Here is a 20,137-nt window from a genome sequence, read left to right as displayed (position 1 = left end):
AAGATAAGTATTAGAACAGCAAACTGGTGGAAATAATACTACTAGTCACGAACTAGAAGTATGCTAATCATTCCTCCTGGAGAGATCATTTGCATCGTTCGCCTTCCCCTTATTATTGACCCCACCATCTGTGTATGTGTGTGTGTTTTCGTATCGGTGGCATTGCAAATTTTTTGTGACGCATCGCTTGCAATATTCTGGAATACAGACAAGACACATTACAGGTTAAGGTGTCAGTAGCACAGTCTTAAAAATAGACTCTTCAAAAACCGAAAGTCTGATTGTTTTCACATGATGCAACCTTCTACACCTAAAAACGAATTTTCTTCTTGTTTTCAAATACTACGGTCTCGTACAGATGTATAATTTCTCTCGAGAGATCGAGGGTAATTTAGCTACGACTATCGATTCTCTAAGGCGAATGAAGCTTTTGTTTGTGTGACTGTCGACAGAGTGCAGCAGCAGACGTGCAGAAGTTTGTGCAAGTAGTGCCAGTGAACTGTCAGGTAAGTTGCATGGAATACATTTAGCGGAAATTGTTGACATCTGCAAGCGTTTTCAGTGGCAATAGGTGAAATCTAACTGTATTTACTTGCAAAAAAGCATCATTTTCATCTTCTTCATACAAAAGTTGTTGAATAATTGTCTACATGAGTCAACTTTCTCGCCATTTTCTCATGACATCATGCGGCAAAATTTGTTGTGTAGTTCTTGACGTCTAATCAGGCTTCGGTATCTGAGACAAAAAATAATAAAGACAGAATCCATTCGATGTAAATGAGTAAATAAACAGTCTTACGTAGCACCTGCTTTTTCTTTCAGACCATACTTCGCTGAACTGATAAATGGACAGCAGTCCTTATGGTTTCATGTGAAGTAGTTATGGAAGATCGCGACAAGCAGTAAGTTTGCAACATTTTGAATGCATTAGTAAACTTATCTTTCTTATGAATTACTTGTTACCTTCGGCAAAAGGTTTAAACTACATATCATGGACAACGCTGTCACCAACACTTTCCCTTATTTGGTATGTTGAGTTGTGCAGTAAGAAAATCGAAGTATAAAACTGTACTTTTCGTGGTACTTATTGAACACGGATTTGTTCTTTCCAATCAGTTTTCGCGACGATGAAAGTTTTCCGCAGTGCAGTATATGCTATTGTTGTACGTCTGTTGCTGTCAGTAAATGTACTAGTAAATGTCAATTTGTACTTTGACTGGCACCTATTCACCACTGTGTATTCCAACACCAGGTAGACGTTACACAGATGTATTTTTGGTGTCTGTTCCAGAGTCTGAATACGGACTATGTAATCAGTCATTTGCACAGAATGCTTGTAACTAAAACTTCATGTTGGATCAAATGGTTTTCTACATACAAAGCGCACACAATATCACTGGAAACTAACAGCGAAAATATTGTATGCAGAACAGTATACCACTTATTGAGAAATGCAGCAGAAGTAACATAATTAAATTCCTGAATGGTGATGGATGGATTAATTATAAGTAATGCAGAACTTAATCAAGAGAAACACATGATGTGTGTATATCGAAGAAAGCTGTCTAATATATTTTACAAGATTAAATTTTCCATGAAGCTGGTACCCAATCTTCACTCACTTAATGGCAAAACAGTGTTGTACCCTTATTAAATTCCTTCATTCCTACCTCTTTGTGGCTATTGCATTAGTGAATGTTCTCGGAAAGCTAAGCGGTAATATTGTGTAGATGTAGTGAAGCTCCCAACAGTATCAATGAGGTAAATTCATCTAAACAAAATTGTTATATTTTGTGAATATTATAAAAGTGGAGAATGCAGTGATTCACTGGAAATTTGCAAGCAAAGGACTGCTAACATTGTACTCTTCTCATCTGAAGGGTGACACAGTCATCAAATGATATTTGTAAATGTAAATTTCAAGTGTTTTCAACTACATGCACTCGTGCAATTGACTGTTGTTTATAAGATGGGTGTGGCTCAACCTGTCCAGCTGTGTTGCAGGCATTTATGATGCTCCAAAAATTTTCTTTCGATTACTCAGTGTTGCGTTGAGCAATTCTGAGTCAAGTATTGATGTATTAACTGTTCTTATAGTAGAGGGATAATTTTTTTCTTTACTTCCTTTGTGTTTTGATACCTTCCTATGCCTAACATTGTGGACTGGAAATAGTGCAACAAGAACACACAGTATTTTATTGTGTTTCTGAATTAAAACCACACACACGTCAACAAAATCTGCGTAACTTCTGATAAAGGGCTACAAATTTGATGTACAGTTTTGTAAGTGTAAAAAAAAAAATTGGTAGTGTTACCTTCTAGATTAAATGAAGTTTGTGATAGTGCTTTGCGAACTCACAACTGTCACCTTCCAACCTAATGTAGCCCTGGGCTTCACCAAAACCTACAAACGAAAACCAATACACAGGTAAAAGAAAATATTTTTAGTGTTTTGCACACATGATGTCACACAATGCCGCTATTGTAATCATCACGTATCATGATGAACCTGAAATTTGAGAAGCAGTTGCCCACAACTCTTCTGTGCATTGAGTAATGTAGTCAGCAACTAAAGCAAAAATTTTGTTTACTCTTCTGGTTTTTCTAGAAGTACCATGAGACAATATGATTGAAGTAATTGAAAGCAGTAATGCTGAATGTATCATAAGAACATATCATTGTACTGGTCCTGTAGTACTGATAACAATTAACTGTTGTAGTATTTATGGACTTTTAAGATTCATGCATCTCTATGTTTTTCTGCATTGGAGTGACAGCGACTTGATTGTATGGTTAGCTAATACATCCACTGTAGCAGTAGATCTTTCTGTGAGAGTGTAATTATTATTTTTTGTAGACATACAAATTTCTCTTAAATTCTGTGGTAGAATAACAACAGGCAGTGATGCTGATTGTGTGTCACAGTGAATTGAAGGGAACCTAAACATTCATTGTTGCCAGGTGCTGATAGAAGTTAGTCGGCATATACCACTCCTGGTGAATTATTCAGAACTGTGTGGCACTTCTAGTTCCAATAGTGTAAGATATGTCTCCATATTTTTATACAGCTTCACGTAGTGAGCAGGACTGAAATGTGTTAATACGGGTAATAAATGTAATCATGCAGTAACACACCTAAAGAAGGTGATGCCCTGAGCTGAGATTAATTTCTGGAGTAATTACCTCCAGTGCCATCAATTATGCCTGTGACAGATTGCAATTATGCCTGTGACAGATTGGCGACTTCTAAAAATGGATACATTATTCTGGACGTCATAGAAACTCAGGTGTGCTATTGAAAGCTAAAACTATATTTATATTAGTAAATGAGATTACTTTGCTGTATCATGTTTGGAGTGTGCTACGTATATTGCCCACTGTCCAGAATTGATGGTGCGGACTACACGTTTACTGCTAATGTGCACATAACCAAGGTCTGGCCAGCTTGGATCTTAGTTTGAGCTGCTTACTAGTTACGTACAGGTGAGCATGTCGTGCATGAACAACCTGCTCTCCCCCTCTCCCTCCCACCCCTTTTTCTACAAATTCCAGGATGAATCCTTGGGGTAGATGTTAAATGCAGATTTTCCTTGCTTATGGGCTACAAGTGTTTACATTTTTTTATGTATATCCATTCCCAAATTTCTCAACGAACTGTCCAAGAATAGAGTAACATGAAAATTACAGAAAATTAAGACATATGTTCAACACAGGACATTTCTCAGTTACCTTCCCTCTAACTAAAATGTGTAAATAAAAGAAAATGAAATGACTGAATGTGGATGGCAACAACAGAAAGAAACAGCATTCCCTCATCTATGTGCTCGCACAGACATAATCTGCAGACCTCTGTTTAAAATCGTGAATACAGCAATGGTGGATGCACACTTCTACTTTGTTGTGTAAATTTGGATGTTGTTGAAGTTACGAGGTTGCAGTTTCTTGAAAATTTTCTGGAGAATTGTACTAACCACCGACGAAAAAAAATTACTGTAATTACAAGTTGCAGTATTTTATAAGCAACAAAGTATGGGTCCAGTAATAATCTAGCCACAAATTTAAAAAAAGTACTGTAAATAAACCCAATTCACCCAGCCACAAACAGCACAATAATACTCTATAAAGACAAGCACACAGTGAGAGAACAACAATGAAACAAAGAATACATGCCAACAAAGGCAATTTAAGATTTTAGCATTGACATACAAGCACAAACACTCTCACAAAAAACCTGCATTTTCAAAAGGGAAGATGTAAACACATCATTTAAAACCAACAATGTAGTCCAAATATACATTTCCAAAATAATGAGGCACAGGCATCTACCAGGAGGCAGGAGTATACCAATTACTATGCAACACTTCTTATGTAAGGTATGTAGGACAAACCAGCAGAACATTCAACACTCGAAAGAATCTGCCGGAGCACTGAAATATCAGACCATTCGATCAACTTTTGCAGAACATTTATGCGGAATGAATCACAAGCTTTCTACAAGAGGGGAAGATATGGAAATAGAATAAATAAGTCGCCCGCTAACATGACAAGAAAATAACCACATATACTAAACAATGGCAAAAAGAACTGCAAAATGAACAAGTAAATATGACTAACCACTCGCTGTTTACACTATCTGACTACGCAATAGACAACATGCCAAAAGATGAACACAAATCTTATTAGTCTCCTGAGTGTGTAATTAAAAAAAAGTTGGCAACCCTTACAAAAACAAATGACTCTGGACACAGAAAGTAGCAGTCAAATTGTCATGTTACAAAAACGGTGACTACATGAAAAATTGGCTTTCAACAGGCGTTCCACATGAGGGAAAGCTACTTGATTTTCAGATAATGAATCGGACTCATATCTGTAAGTATTTGTGTTGTTTTATTATTAAAACAAACTTGAGTGAACTGTTTTAAATCTACACTCAATATGTGAAACAAAAAAATCGTGTGATGTAGGACACCCACTGAAGACGCCTTGTTAAAAACGTATCTGGGTACATAAATGAAATAAAAAAAATTAATGTCCAGCATGAAAAAAGCGTTTTTCTTGTGGACTACTGTGGTAACCTGAGTATACAGAGGTAAAACCTCTGCCTCCTGCCCGTCGTCGCTATCTCCATAGCTCTCAATCTTCCGGGTTGTACCTTGTGATATTGTGGATGACTGAATTTCTGTGCTCGCCCAGACGAGCTTCTCCCATCTTCTTCCCGACTTGCTTCACGCAGCATGGTGATTCATTTGCAGGCAGCTCTGCTAGAGTCATCACGCCTGGCCGTGACGTACACCGGGTCTCACGCCATTACTGTTGGTATACTCATTTCTGCAGCTCCTGAGGCGACGTGCTGTGATACGTTGTTTCCCCCACCCCCGTTTTCACTTCGCTACACAGAGCTTGACGTTGAGATGGAAACTGGTGTCGAGCTATTGATGCATTTCGGAAGGTATTAATAGATGAATACGGTACAAATACTCGACGAGGGGTAACTTTTCAGTGCGAAAATTTTCTGAACGATGGCCGACTTGCTGAAGCTCTCGTTGCAAAAGTCTGAATTTTGGCTGTTCAGAAAACATTACACCTGAAACATGACCTTATCGATATTCTGTAAATGCCTGCCGCGTAACAGTTCCTTCATCCGAGGAAAAAGTCAGTAAATGCCATGTCTCTTTAAAATAGTGGGGAGGGGAGGGTTTGATAGTCCATGGAAGCAGCATATGTAACTGTGCACAATGAGCTGGGGCATTACGATGGAGCAAAAAAACTCCCTATGACGTCCTCCAGTATCCTTGTCAGAAGATTTCGCGATTGTGATGGTTTGCTCCGTATGGAAATAACCTGTGAACACCACGACATGGCTCTCTCTCTCTCTCTCTCTCTCTCTCTCTCTCTCTCTCTCTCTCTCTCTCTCTCGCACGCGCATTTATATATCCATCACCTCGCCTGATGATGGTTGGGGTCATTACCCTTTTCGAGGGAGATGAATCTCCTGTGTGACTCAAAAAGAAATTACAGATGTCGGTTGTTTAACAAACACCCACGCACAGACACTATACCAATACACTCAACATGAGCATCATGCGTTGTCCTAGAAATATCGAAACGGTAGTCCATATCATTCCAGGTTCTTGTTTGTCTCGACAGCTTCAACAATTCGATTTCTCAGACCTCGAAGAGTAGCTAGCGTACCTGGAACATACACTGTCTTCTGTGAAACCCCACAGGGAAAAAGTCGCAAGGGGTGTTGTCTGGTTACCTGGAAAGTCAAAAACAATTTACATTGCCTTGTTGCCCACCTCTTTCCATTCAGCGTCGTGGGACAGTGTTAAAATAACGCCGAACCTCAAGTTGAAAGTGAGAGAGGGCGCCGTCACGCATAATAATGAAATCATTGTAATATTTGTGAAGAAGAAACAGTTTTGCAGCGTGTCCAGGTATGACGTTCCTATCACAGTTTCTTCCGCGATGAAGAAAGGTCCATAAACTTTGTGAACAGAAAGGGCACAAAAAACATTCAGATTTCGGTGATCTCTCATGTTCGACGAATTTTTTATGCCAGTCATAAATCTGGTTTCTTGCGATCGTCGGCGGCATGCACGTTGCACTTGAACAATGAATTCACTTAGCGCAAATTCCAGCACACAATGAATTTTCGTGTGGTGTAGCTCCCGTGTTGCTACAAACGAACAACAACGTAACTGTGTCAAAACCTTGAACCCTCATCTATCCGATGACGTGCAATGTTTCTAACTTTACTAGTTTGTCTGTAATAAACAAATGAAATCTGTTCTTTCATTTTGAATATCCGTGTACATTTTTCCGCTGTTTGCTTTGCTCCTCTGTCTCAAGTTCGAAATGATAGACGCAACACTCGTCCATGGTAATTAGATGATGGATTGCCCCGATTTCTGCTGCTGCCTGTGGTCGCGAAACCTAGCGGACCGCAAATTTTTTTATGCTCGAAACGTCATCCAAGATGCTGAGCAGGGATATGAGACTGATTTTCACTTTTTCCGCTGTCGTTTTGACTGTGACACGCCGGTCTTCTAGCACCAATTGCGATTCCCTATTCTAAAGAGAGAGGTGATCCGTCACTTCGTTCTTTGTCATTCAGGCGTTTTTTTGACCACACTGGAAGCGACCGCGCCGCCAGACCCATCAAACGATCGTGTATTATTGCGGTAAACTTCCACCAACTCAGCGTGGATTGTTGCAGCACGGATGCCCTTCAGATGTAGAAAGCAAACTGCTTCACCATACATCCCTCTTTACCAACTGCTGGGCCGTTTTCCTTTGGCTCTCCTAGCGGTGACCTGCGACACTGTGGTGCGGGGATTTCAGTGTGTACTACGGACAAGTAACTGCAAGAAATGTATCAAACTTTCGATGTTTGTGTGTGTGTGTGTGTGTGTGTGTGTGTGTGTGTGTGTGTGTGTGTGTTCCTAAGGTACCAAACTGCTGAGGTGAACGGTACCTAGGCTTACACACTACTTAATCTAACTTATCCTAAGAAAACACACACACACACACACACACACACACACACACACACACACACACACACACACATGTTGCTGAATTGTATTTCACAGTCATCATATATTTATGGTTAGGCCTAGTATATTTTCAGATTAATTAAGGTGACCAGTGACCATATTTTTGGAAGCAGAACCTTGTGGGACCAACAATGGTGCCCATACAGGAGTGCAGGGCGGGAGGGGGGGGGGGCTGCCGCCCTCCTCCCCTACCGCCCGATTTCAGGGAGAGGAAGAAATTTGCTGCAGTCACATGAGTTTAGTTCAAGAAATTTATTAAAAAAATATATATGAGAGAGAAGGCACCCCCCACCCCTGCGAACTGTCATATGGGCGTCCTTGGACGCCAATTTTGTACAGTAACTACTCAGAATACAACAGTGTTCTATAATTGCTGTACTTGATTAAAGTTTACACTGGAATAAGTAACAGGCATCAAATGACAATACAACAGATGTAATATAAAACATAAGACACAATCACGGTTACCATACAATAGTGGTGCACCAAAATATTAAAAGTTAATAAAACATTTGGTTAGATAACTATATACAACTTTTAAAAATTGAGCAGCTCATGCCTCCACATTTCTGTGATGAATTAATTTTACTTAACAGATGTTTGCTTTCTTTTAATTCTGAAAAATCATAGAATTCTGAATAACTGTATTTCAGATTAATTTTAATGGACAGATTTGGTTTCAATGTCTCTATTTTCATTTGTTTTCTCTCAGATGTCCATATCTTAATCATCAAAGAAAAGACAAGCTCGACTGCTGCATTTGTACCTGGAAAAGACAACGTAAATTCCACAGTCCTTGAAATATTCTCATAAGGAATTTATTTCAATGTGAAGTGCTGAAACATCTGTAACCAATGCATATCAGTGTCAGTTTTTTCTGTGTTCCATTTGTCTATTTTCTGATGGATGATAAGCTCCTGCATATTAAGACACTCTTGAAATAATTAATTGTCATTGATGTTATAGTTTGGCAAGACGTTTGAGTGTTCTGTGGCATATTTGGACCTCAGCCCATGTAGGTAGGCCTACATCATTTAAAAGAACACATTTGAAGTCCAAAAACACATGAAAATGATACGTCCACGGCTATCATAAAATTCACATATGATTTCAGTGAACTTAATAACATTTATGTCCCCCTCAGATTTAAGTTTGCTTAAAGCACTTCTTATAAAGTGTGGCACGAATCTGGCTTTTTGTTTTTCTATCATATTCACTTTTAAATCGTGAAGCGCCTCTCCAACCTCTGCACATGTAACATGCTGGCCTTCTGTCTTTAATATTGCTGCTTGAAAAGTTGACATTTGATTATGTAAAAACATGAAGGGGACTTCAGAGCATGGGTTTTCAAAAAGTTTCCTCAGTATTGTTGGGCATTTTTCTTCACTCAACAAATATTATTTTAGTGGTCCATAGATCCGTAAAACTCTCCTAATGGCTGGCATCAAGGCCAACCATGTGGTACTGCAGTGTCCCTGTAATTGTTTGTACTCTTCATCAAAAAATGTACAAAATTCTTTTAGGCTTTCTACGTGCACAGAATATATGTTGAAGTAGTAATAAATCTTGTGAATGGCACACTCCAGATCGACTGGTTAACAATCTGCAGCTGTATTTACAGCATTATGCGCTATGTGCACTGCACATCCTACACCAATGGTGTCACTACCAAGCCATCCCTTTAATTTGTGGAAAATATTCTTCGTCCCTTATCATTCAAATTATATTTTGTGAAGGTATCGCATAGAAAGTTTCCAACAATATCTGCAGTTTCACCAGACTGCTCTTTAAACTGGAGAATTTTCACGCATATGCCTTCAAGAGGAAAGAAATATCGAACAAATACAGGGAAGAGCTTTTGTTTTTCCATGGTTAGAAGCATCAGAAAGAATAGTAATGCAGATCACTTTGCACATTTCTTGCTGGAATTCATCACGACAGTGTGGAGCATTTTGTACGGCAACAAGAGCACTTAGACTCTAAGCACTTCTGGATTAGTTTAGACGTACCATCACTTCAATGAGAACTACGGTTCTCTTGCACAAAATGGAAGGCCCATGTGCCTTCCGCTGCAGCTTGTTTAAGTTCGTGCTCACTTGGAACAACTTGCTGAAAGAAGTCTGTTAAACTTCTCGAAGATGCGGCACTGGTATCTGATGACTTGTGTTTGGCCGTTTTCAAGTGATACTGTATGTCGTACTTCCTTTCATGAGGAACAGAAAACTCTCCATTTCGTGCAACGGACATTGTGGTCTGCTCTCCCTCTTTTTATTATGAGTTGGTACCTGTGTTAAAAGTAAATAAATGGCAGTGTACGAGAGTGTGTTCTCTTAAATTTGATTTAACCTGTCTACTGTCTATGGATGTCTGCAGGAAAACCATTACTACGTAGGGGGCTATCAGATCGCCTTTTTATTTATTTATTTATTTATTACGTAAAACAATTGTTCTGGTGAATATACATGTTTATTATCTCTTGTTCTTTTTCTGCTTTGTAAGTGCTGAAAAGAGCAACTTCAAGAGACAGAAACTGTCATCGTTGGTCAGTCGTATACGATAAACATACATTCTTGAAGACTTTAATTTAGATCTTTGTAACACGTTTACGGCCACGTACAGAATGACTGAACTGCTCCCAGAATGCAAGATAAACGGTTCGTGCAATTTGATTCGTCATCTCAGTTGTAGTACATCTGTCTCCGAATTTTTTAAAAAACAATTACTGACTAGAAAATAGAGACTGAGAATTATCTCATGTTTAGCGTAAAGACTGGAAAGTTCAGCTGAGATATTGTCTCACACCTTAAAGAAATGGAGCAGAACGAGAAGGACAAAGTACATTTTCCAGATGAGTTGTGTACGTCAGTGTACTTATTAAATGACCCTATCTTTAATCGCCTTTTACCAGTAATCTCGTCGTTTTTGGTCCATTTTGTGAAGAAGCACAAAGTCTTTGCGTGGAAGAATGCTTCCCCAAGTGAACCGTCGCAACCCATGCAAATATCTCCTTGTCGGAATTGACAGTTTACAATTACGTACGTTATTAAATAATCACATTTTAGTAATTGTAAGTTAATTTAAAAAGCTTAGTTTCTAAAGGGGATCATATGACAGTTGTATGTTACATAGATGTTGCACTCATTCTGGTAAATAATGAAATTGCGCGTCGTTAAGATACTACTTTACTGACCATTGTCCTGCGTTTGGCCCAACACTGAGGCTCACAGAGCTAAGAGAATTTCAAAGAGAGTACAACATATGTTCATGCCCGCATGATACAGCAACTCATCACGGAGCATTTGCTGGGACTGCACAGTGGATGCTAATCTGAAGTAGCATTTTCCTTCAATCAACAGCAACCGAACATGGAAAAGGAACCATTTTCAGTCAATTTAGAATTCTGTAATTTGTCTGATTCAAATGCCGATTCGTTAACTGTGCTGTCGTGTGATAGATTTTTGAACATCTTGTCGTCAAGAGATCCCACTTTATCAGAACAAGCCACGAAATTTCTAATGCCTTTAGATTCGATACATAAGTGTGAGTCCGAGTTTTCAACATTGGTGTTCCTGAAGAAATAAATAGGCCTATATAAGCCGCCTGGAAATTGAACCAGTCCTAAGGAGAAAGATAACATCTTTTGAACCGAATTTTGACTTCATAGTTAAAAATAAACAGCTAGAGGACAGCTAAGATAATGTAACTGTGAAACTCTAATTATCATTTCATTGTTAAAAGTTGACGCTTGAACTACATTGTATACTGTGTATATTTTAGAAAGTGTTTTAATTTGCTTTATTATCAGCCACTTTGGGTCTTGGCAGCATCATTGGAAATGTTAATCGTGTCAGCTGTGCTCATTTTCTCATTGTTGCCAGCGTGATTAGATCTAGCAAATTTTGCGCTATAACTACGTGGCAAAGTGTTGAATTTAATTTCATAGTCTGCTACTTATCGGTCCCGTATGTGAGAATAACATTCTCTGTAATGCCAAATCACTTTTTTTAAAAAGTTCACCTGCGCAGGCTTTGAAGGAGAAGGGCCGACAACGTTTTTACTCGCGCAGAGCTCACGTACTTCATTAATGTATCTCCTCTGTGCCAAAGACGGTATTCTCGCTAGTGTTGGCATCAGTGTGGAAAGGCAGAAGAACAATTAGCGGTGGGGACGGTAGCTCATTCAAAAAAAATTGCAGTGGTTCAGGAAGGGAAGGCAAAAAAATAACCGGGCCAGAATAAAAAAATTGGGAACCTATGCTTTAAGACATAGTAACAATTAAAAAAAAACTTTGTTTCCATTACCATTAGCGACACACTTTTCATCTGAAACTAAAATATTTGTATGAAATTTTGTGTGTACTTTGCTCTTTTTATTCCAAGTGGAAAAATAAAAATTCTGTTTCACTACGTCCAGATGACATATTATACCTGTTCCTTCCCTTCAAAAACCTGTAAATCACACTTATTTGCTACGAATGTTTCCGCATCTGGCTTTATGCATAAACTCGTTTCCTACGATTCAACTCGCACGAAGTTGACGCCAGTGGCTAGTTCGTTCGTACGAGATAACTAGTAGTTGGCAGGCAAAATGTTAAGCTCTACATTCTGTCAGTACCTAACTTGATGTAGCTCTTATGAATAGTATTTTTATGGGAGCTAACACAAAACTTTTTACTTAAAACTTAGCTGGTGAAATTTGAACTACTGTACGTGCCTTCATGGAACATAGCTACGAACCATTCTGATTAAACCAGCTGTCAAAAAACTGCATGAAAATCGGACCTTTCGTTTGGAAGTTATTGTGCCACTGACCTACACAAACACACTTAAAACTTGTAACACCCTCTGTTTGCGTCGCCGGTTAATAAGGAAAAAAGTGCAGTAATAGTCTAGAGTTCTGGCATCTATGTATCACATCCAACAGGAAGACCCCACTGCGGTTTGCGTGGGTGTGTCATATGTAGAAAAAAATTTGTTGCGCGCTCTGAGAGACGGTCCGAAATAGTTGAGGGTTAACTAAAAGAAGAGTTACCACACTGTTTATGAGACTTAATTATGAGTACGATACTTACCTCTCTTGAAGTTCGGAACTGAAAACACAGTGACATTTGGGCATTGCGAAGCTGGTTACAATCTGTATGTGCTACAATACTCACGCGAACAAAACAATCACGAAAGGGCTACCGCTAGGGAAATCCAGCTCAGTAGTACCAACCTCAGCGCAAGTATTATTGAGGTCTCGAACTTGACAGATTGTGTGAACGCATTCTATAATGTGGTATGTTAGAGCTGGAATATGATATGGAAATAAAGAGCAAAACACTTTTACAGTGCTAAAAATGTGAAAAGTCTCATGACTTAGATTAGATTTGTAAAAACCGGAACATTTAGGCGTCCCGGCTGAACGCGGTCGGTAAAGGGGGACTCAGGACCCCAAAAACCGGAACTGTCCCGGCCAAATCAGGACGTGTGGTCACTTTAGATTAATAAAAAAAGCAATGTCGTAGTGAATCCTCCATTGACCTTCCTAAAGTGGTAAATGCGACTACCACTGCATAGTCCTTAGGCCTATGCTCTTTCTTGTTAAAAGCATGTCAAAAGACTACTTGAAAAACAATCTGAGCGATGTATGCTCTAATATGAAATGAAAACATAAACAGTGAACACAAACGCCGTGTGGGCAGTTCATGAACCTCTGTCAGCATCTGAATGGCGAATATTGTCAAACCGTCTGTTCTAGACCACACACGCTGCGTACAAATTGACGCTACTGAGAATATTTTGAGATGCATCGACACTAATCGTTAATATATCAAGTATTGACAGTACCTCATTACGCGCCTTAGACGGTCAATATGTTGACGGTTTGATGGTACAGCGCGTATGAAAAAGATTCATCCGGAATGAAATTTTCACTCTACAGCGGAGTGTGCGCTGATATGAAACTTCCTGGCAGATTTGAACTGTGTGCGGGACCGAGACTCGAACTCGGGACCTTTGCCTTTCGCAGGCAAATGCTCTACCAACTGAGCTACCCAAGCACGACTCACGCCCCGTCCTCACAGCTTTAATTCCGCCAGTACCTCGTCTCCTACCTTCCAAACTTCACAGAAGCTTTCCTGCGAACATGCAGAACTAGCACTCCTGAAAGAAAGGATATTGCGGAGACATGGCTTAGTCACAGCCTGGGGGATGTTTCTAGAAACATGTCTCCTCAATATCCTTTCTTCCAGGAGTGCTAGTTCTGCAAGGTTCGCAGGAGAGCTTCTGTGAAGTTTGGAAGGTAGGGGACGAGGTACTGACGGAATTAAAGCTGTGAGGTCGGGGCGTGAGTCGTGCTTGGGTAGGTCAGTTGGTAGAGCACACAGTTTTAATCCGCCAGGAAGTTTCAAGAATCATGCAGTTTAAAGAAAATCATAACTATTGTGTTGTTTGAGATATTTGCGTGAACAATGTACTGTTGGAAAGAGCAAACTCTCGAGTTTTACATGGTTCCCGCTAAGTAACAGCAGTGTGGGCTCACTTCAGTTCTAGTAAAAATAGTGTCGGAACAACAGAAAGCGTTTTGCGTTTAAGTTCTACGTAGTGTGGGTCAGTAATAACTGTTCAACGTGACTTTCGTACTGGGTATGGTGTGGATCCACTTACAGCACAGAGCATTAGGTGATGGCACGAACAATTCGTTAAAACAAGTTGTTTCTGTAAAGGCAAATCGCCGGGCTGTCCCCGAGTGTCTGACACGGACATCGAACGCATACGCCATAGTTTCACAGGGAGTCCGCAGAAATCCGTTTGCCTTGCAGCTCGACTGCTCAACATGTCCCCGATGTCTGACGCGTGTTGCGTCGACTTTACACATGAAACCATACAAAATCCGGCTACTGCAAGCTCTTCTTGAAGGTAACAAACAAAAACATGTGGAGTTCTGTAATTTCGTTCTTGGCAAAATGGAGTATGACAGTTTTCTTCAACGCTTAATGTTTAGTGACGAGGCAGCCTTCAATTTTAAATGGAAAGGTGAATCTTCATAAAGTGAGAAAATGGGATAGGGAACAATTACATGAAGTTGTACAACATAACATGGAGTCTCCAAAATTTACTGTGTTTTGTGCAGTTTCACGGGAAAAGGTGTATGGTCCTTTTTCTCTGTTACAGGGAGCACATATCTCGATATGCTTGAGTAGTTTCTTTTCCCACAGGACTTTACATCTACATGGATACTCTGCAAATCACATTCAAGTGCTTGGCAGAGGGTTCATCGAATCACCAGGATGGAGCACCGTCACACTGGCTTCTGGAAATGTGGGAAATTTTAAATCGAAGGTTTACTGAACGATGAATCGGTCGTCCTGGACCAAATGATTCAGCCTTACATTAATGGCCTCCAAGGTCACCGGACCTAACTTTAAGTGATTATGCCTTGTGACTGTTTATAAAAGACTCTGTTTGTGTGCCTCCGTTACCAACAACAATGAACGAACTGGGACATCGCATAGCCCGGTATTACACTATCATATTTCTTTGTCAAATATCTTTGTCAAAGATATTTGATGGTGTAATAGGGAACTTTGTCAAATGTCGTCCAATATTTGATCAAATCTAGGGCCTCGCTGTAGATTTGATCAAAGAAGTCGCTTGTCTTCTGTTCACTGCAATGTGACATGTTACCACATGGAGCGCTAGCATCGCTGCATTCTGTCGTCTGTAGTGTTTTTATAAACATTGCCGGTAAATACAATTGATGTGTGCCGACAGATACAAAATTAATAGAGATGTGTGAAGCTGATGAGGCGCTTTACAACGTGAGGCACCCTGAATACAAAAATAGATTTCGAAGATTGGAGGCCGAACCTAACCTAACCCTCTCCTGTAGCAAAGAATCGGTGTGTTACAGTGTGCCTGTCTTCTGCAGATGCAGCAATTCTTAAGTGAATATTGTGCTTTGTGATATGAGGATACACTTCATTGAGCACATACAGAAATGTATGCTCATCCATTCTTATGTAATTGCTGTACGACTTTACGTCCTCCCCTATAAGCTCACTTAACAAGTTTTGTTGAATGCTTTCATCGTGTCGTCGTAAAACCCACGGCTTCACCCAGGTATGTTTCCTTTTTTTCCCCCGCTTCTCCTCCGCATGTGCACACAGTGCAATTGTGGTACATGCAACTGCCACAGTTAATAAGTTGTTGTTGTCAGCCATCTTGAACTTTGACCAAAAATATGATGACAGTGTAATACCAACGCCACCTACGTCAACGCTACGTCAAAGATCTTTGTCAAATATATTTGACGGAATATTTGATCACATCTTTGACAAAGAAATTTGATAGTGTAATACCGGCCATAACAACAGCTGTGGAAGCTGCAACTCGAGACACGTTCGTTGAAGTGTGGGAACAATTCCAATACCGCATTGACATATGCCGTGCACCTATGAAAAGGTGTGAAAAATTTTGAGTGCCCCGTTCCTCAAAAGACAAAAATTAATTGTATGTGTATTAGTTTCGGAAATATAGACATGCCAAATCGGATGATTCTTTTTGATACAGTCCGTATCATTGACAGTGTGAAGGGTCCCTTAAATCTTGTACGGCTTCTCCTGTCCCGGACGTGGTTGTTCTGTTGGTGTGGGTGGAGTGTGATGGGAGGGGAGGGAGCAGGGACCGGCGGTCGGCGGTGAGTCATGCGAGGCCACAGCCGCCTCCCCCCCCCTTCCCCTCCTTGTGGTTACTTTCCGTGTGAGCGGCCCGGTGTACGACCAGTGCGGACGGGAACGGCCCCGTGGGCATTTCACCAGACGGCTGGTTTGCGCGTGCGCGGTGCATTCATCTCATCTGTGTGTGTGTGTGTCGGGTGATCGGAAATGGGGCAAGCTGAATCTGCTCTCCGTATACGTCACGACGACTGACGCCGGAGGTGAAGGACTTTCTCATCTCTGGAGGCTTCATTGAGGAGGACCGTACGTTGGAATATTACGAAATTAGGAGAAAACCTCAACTATAGGTAATTTTATACTATCGTTAATCACGCCCTAAAGGACCACGTGATGTACACGAGGCTTTTTTCAGAGTTTTGTGTTAGTTTTCTGTGTGTTCGAACTATGTCGTTCTCCCAGAATGGGCTCTTTGCCTCTCGTCAGAGCAAATTGTCCGGATCTTCTTTTTTTTCTGCCTGGCCAGCTTGTCCAGTCGTGAATTTCCTCTTTACAACTTTTCTGTGTGGTACAAAAGGTTTTGTTAATCCAGCTTATTTTCAGCTCTTCTTTTATTACACCGATCCACTTTATTATTTCAATTTTAGCTTCACTGCGATTTTCGTAGTGTTCCACAACCGTTCTAATTAATCTGGTTGGCTCCATTCTTTTGATATCCCCATAGAAATTTAGCCGTGTTTTGTTTTTGTTTTTTTTTTCTTTTTTTCTTATCCCAAAAATACTTTTCAGTTCCATTATTAGTTCATAGTGTGTATGTTCCTTTTCCAGTATGTGGATCTAAGATTTTCCTCATTACTTTTCGTTCTCTGTTCTGAATTTTAGTGTTTCTCTTTCGGTTTAGAACGAAAGTTTCAGCCTCATAAAAATATGTTGGCTTGACGACGTTGTTGTGGTGTCTCTGTATAGTTTTTTTTTTTTTTTAGGTGCAGTTTATTGTTAAAATTGCAAAAAAATGATTCAAATGGCTCTGAGCACTATGGGACTTAACTTCTCAGGTCAACAGCCCCCCTAGAACTTAGAACTACTTAAACCTAACTAACCTAAGGTCATCACACACATCCATGCCCGAGGCAGGATTCGAACCTGCGACCGTCGGTCACGCGGTCGCAGACTGTAGCGCCTAGAACCGCTCGGCCACTCTGGCCGGCGTTAAAATTGCAACTGTTCTTCCAGGATGGCTTCTTTCCCTGGTACTCGCCTTTTGCAACAGAGTTAAATTCCTGCTTTTGACCACAAATTAATCACCTACTGGTTTTAGGTATTTTCCGTTGTCTGCAAAGGGAATAAAACGTAGTTGTTTACAAAACCATAAATGTTGTATTTTTTAAAAATGTTCAAATGTGTGTGTAGTCTTATGGGACTTGACTGCTAAGGTCATCAGTCCCTAAGCTTACACACTACTTAACCTAAATTATCCTAAGGACAAAAACACACACACACACACACACACACACACACACACACACACACACACACACACCCATGCCCGAGGGAGGACTCCAACCTCCGCTGGGACCAGCCGCACAGTCCATGACTGCAGCGCCTCTGACCACTCGGCTAATCCCGCGCGGCTGTTGTATTTTACGTAATTGCTGTAAATATATTGAAGCTGGCTGACGCCTATTTTTGACCGCACGGATATAAATCCGAAAAGGTCGTGGTCTCGTGGAAGCCTCCACAAATCCTCGTACTCGGAAGCCTCCAGCTTGCCATTCTGGTAGTTGCACGTTTTACGCCAAGCAGGTGCGCGCGGCAATGTCACTTTGGTCGAAGTAACTCGTTGGTGGCAGAGACGTGCACAGTAATGCCGAAGCTAGTTCTGAGAGAGTGCTGGTAGACACGTAGAACAGTGATAATGAAGATGGAGAATAGTGTTAAAAGTAATGTGCAGTGGAAAAAAGTTAGGCACTCTTACTGTAAGTAGCAGAGTTAAGCAGTCATCAACTTGAAGAAGATGGGTTTGAACACGACAGTGCTTTACTACACAACGCCCAATTAGAGGAGGTGACCTTTGCACAGACTTGCCAGCCAGTTAGCGGGGGACATACAGCTAAGTGTGGATTCGGAGCAGCGGCGCAAGCCGGCATTTTTCACGTCAGCAAACATTGCCAGAGGTGAAAGAAATGATAAGCGACAGGTAAAAATCCCAGGACTGGCTGTAGACCGAACCCGAGCCCTTTACATGTGTAGTCTCGAATGTTGCCGCTGTTTCTTTAGTTTGTACTTCATTAATTACAGGCTGCACAGTAAAATCGGGCCTTTGAAATACCCTGGGCTTGAGATCAAGCAGTTTTCTAATTAGTCAAATTATAAAACTATTGTTAGAATGTTTACTATTAAAAACAGTCTTGATCACGATTTATTTATTAAGGTGGCCGGTTTCGACCACTACTGTGGTCATCTTCAGCAGAAAGGCGTTCCTACTCAATGGTCTGAAGATGACCACAGTAGTGGTCGAAACCGGCCACCTTAATAAATAAATCGTGATCAAGACAGTTTTTAATAGTAAATATTTGTAACACATTGATCACTGTCACGCCCATAATGTATTCAAAAGTAAATATTGCTAGAATGTCTGTGTTTAGCATACTCACTCCAATCTGAACATAATTTACAGAAATGTGTTTTGTCATTTCAGAGTCAACCATCTGAAAAATCTTCATTTTCTTATTTAGTATGAAATTTGTCATAAAAATACCATTAAAGTGAAACTTCCTAAAAACTAAATCACAGAAGTTAAGACATCCTCTTCAGGTGAACCATGTCGGGTAAAAGGGGTGGTGATGGGTGAGGTATTTTTATAAAGATATGCTTTAACATCAAATTGAATTTACTCCATAGTAAATTTGTGTTAGTTTTTGAAAGTTGTTTTCCGAAAAAGCTATCCAGAAGATGCACTCAAAATAAAGGGTAAGCCATGGATAACAAAAAGAATTAAAATCTCACGTAAGACGCGGGGGAAATTTATATAAAGGACAGAATAATTCAAGATCCAACACTACTTGCATACTACAAAATACTGTTGTATTTTAAGGAAATTGATTGATGATTAGTCTCCACCCACGGTTACAGTATGATTAGGGAACTTACGTACAAGTAAATGGAGGTTTTCTCTAAAGCTTGCAGTTACGTCAGGGGATGAGTTTAGCGAGCGATAGCGGGATCCAATTATCCTGTTTTATCCACCCCTGATACCGAGTCTCGCCCAATCTTACATGCAGCTTCAGTTTCTGTCTCGGTGAATTTGAGTTTGTCTACTGCGACAGATACACCACCTCCATTCCAAATTTGACTATCTTTTCGATACGAATTTAAATGAACTTCTACACTTGGTAGTTTTATGGTAGGTTCTTACTGATGACGCCTATTGTCGTCTTCTCCTCACCCGTGATGATATTTTCAAGTAAGGAATTGTCCACATTTTGCACTTAAATCACGTTTTTCGTTTTGAATACTACACTACTGGCCATTAAAATTGCTACACAAAGAAGAAATGCAGATGATAAACGAGTATTCGTTGGACAAATATATTATACTAGAACTGACATGTGATTACATTTTCACGCAATTTGGGTGCATAGATCCTGAGAAATCAGTACCCAGAACTACCACCTCTGGCTGTAATAACGGCCATGATACGCCTGGGCATCGAGTCAAAGAGAGCTTGGATGGCGTGTACAGGTACAGCTGCCCATGCAGCTTCAACACGATACGACAGTTCATAAAGAGTAGTGACTGGCGTATTGTGACGAGCCAGTTGCTCGGCCACCATTGACCAGTAGTGTACTTCATAGCTATTAAAAATTGACGAGGACAAATTTTGAATCTTTTCGGTGTCAGTAATCTGTATGGGGCTAGGAAA

General features: G+C 40.3%; 1 protein-coding gene across 4 annotated transcripts in view; it reads left to right on the top strand.

Moving 5' to 3' along the window:
* Positions 1-434: 434 nt before the first annotated feature.
* LOC126425087 (kinesin light chain) overlaps positions 435-20,137 on the top strand; it is a 431,165-nt gene continuing 411,462 nt past the window's right edge. For 2 of the 4 annotated variants that reach the window (XM_050088000.1, XM_050088003.1), the window contains exons 1-2: positions 435-506; positions 823-902. In XM_050088000.1, coding sequence (XP_049943957.1) covers positions 862-902 — 41 coding nt within the window. In that variant the 5' untranslated portion in view covers positions 435-506; positions 823-861. The remainder of the gene's footprint in view (positions 507-822; positions 903-20,137) is intronic. The other 2 variants (XM_050088004.1, XM_050088002.1) reach the window with 1 other exon arrangement.

Source organism: Schistocerca serialis, chromosome 10 (assembly GCF_023864345.2).
Source record: "Schistocerca serialis cubense isolate TAMUIC-IGC-003099 chromosome 10, iqSchSeri2.2, whole genome shotgun sequence".
Lineage (NCBI taxonomy): Eukaryota > Metazoa > Arthropoda > Insecta > Orthoptera > Acrididae > Schistocerca > Schistocerca serialis.
Note: the sequence above shows the minus strand (reverse complement) of the source record. Positions and strands in the feature narration are given on the sequence as shown.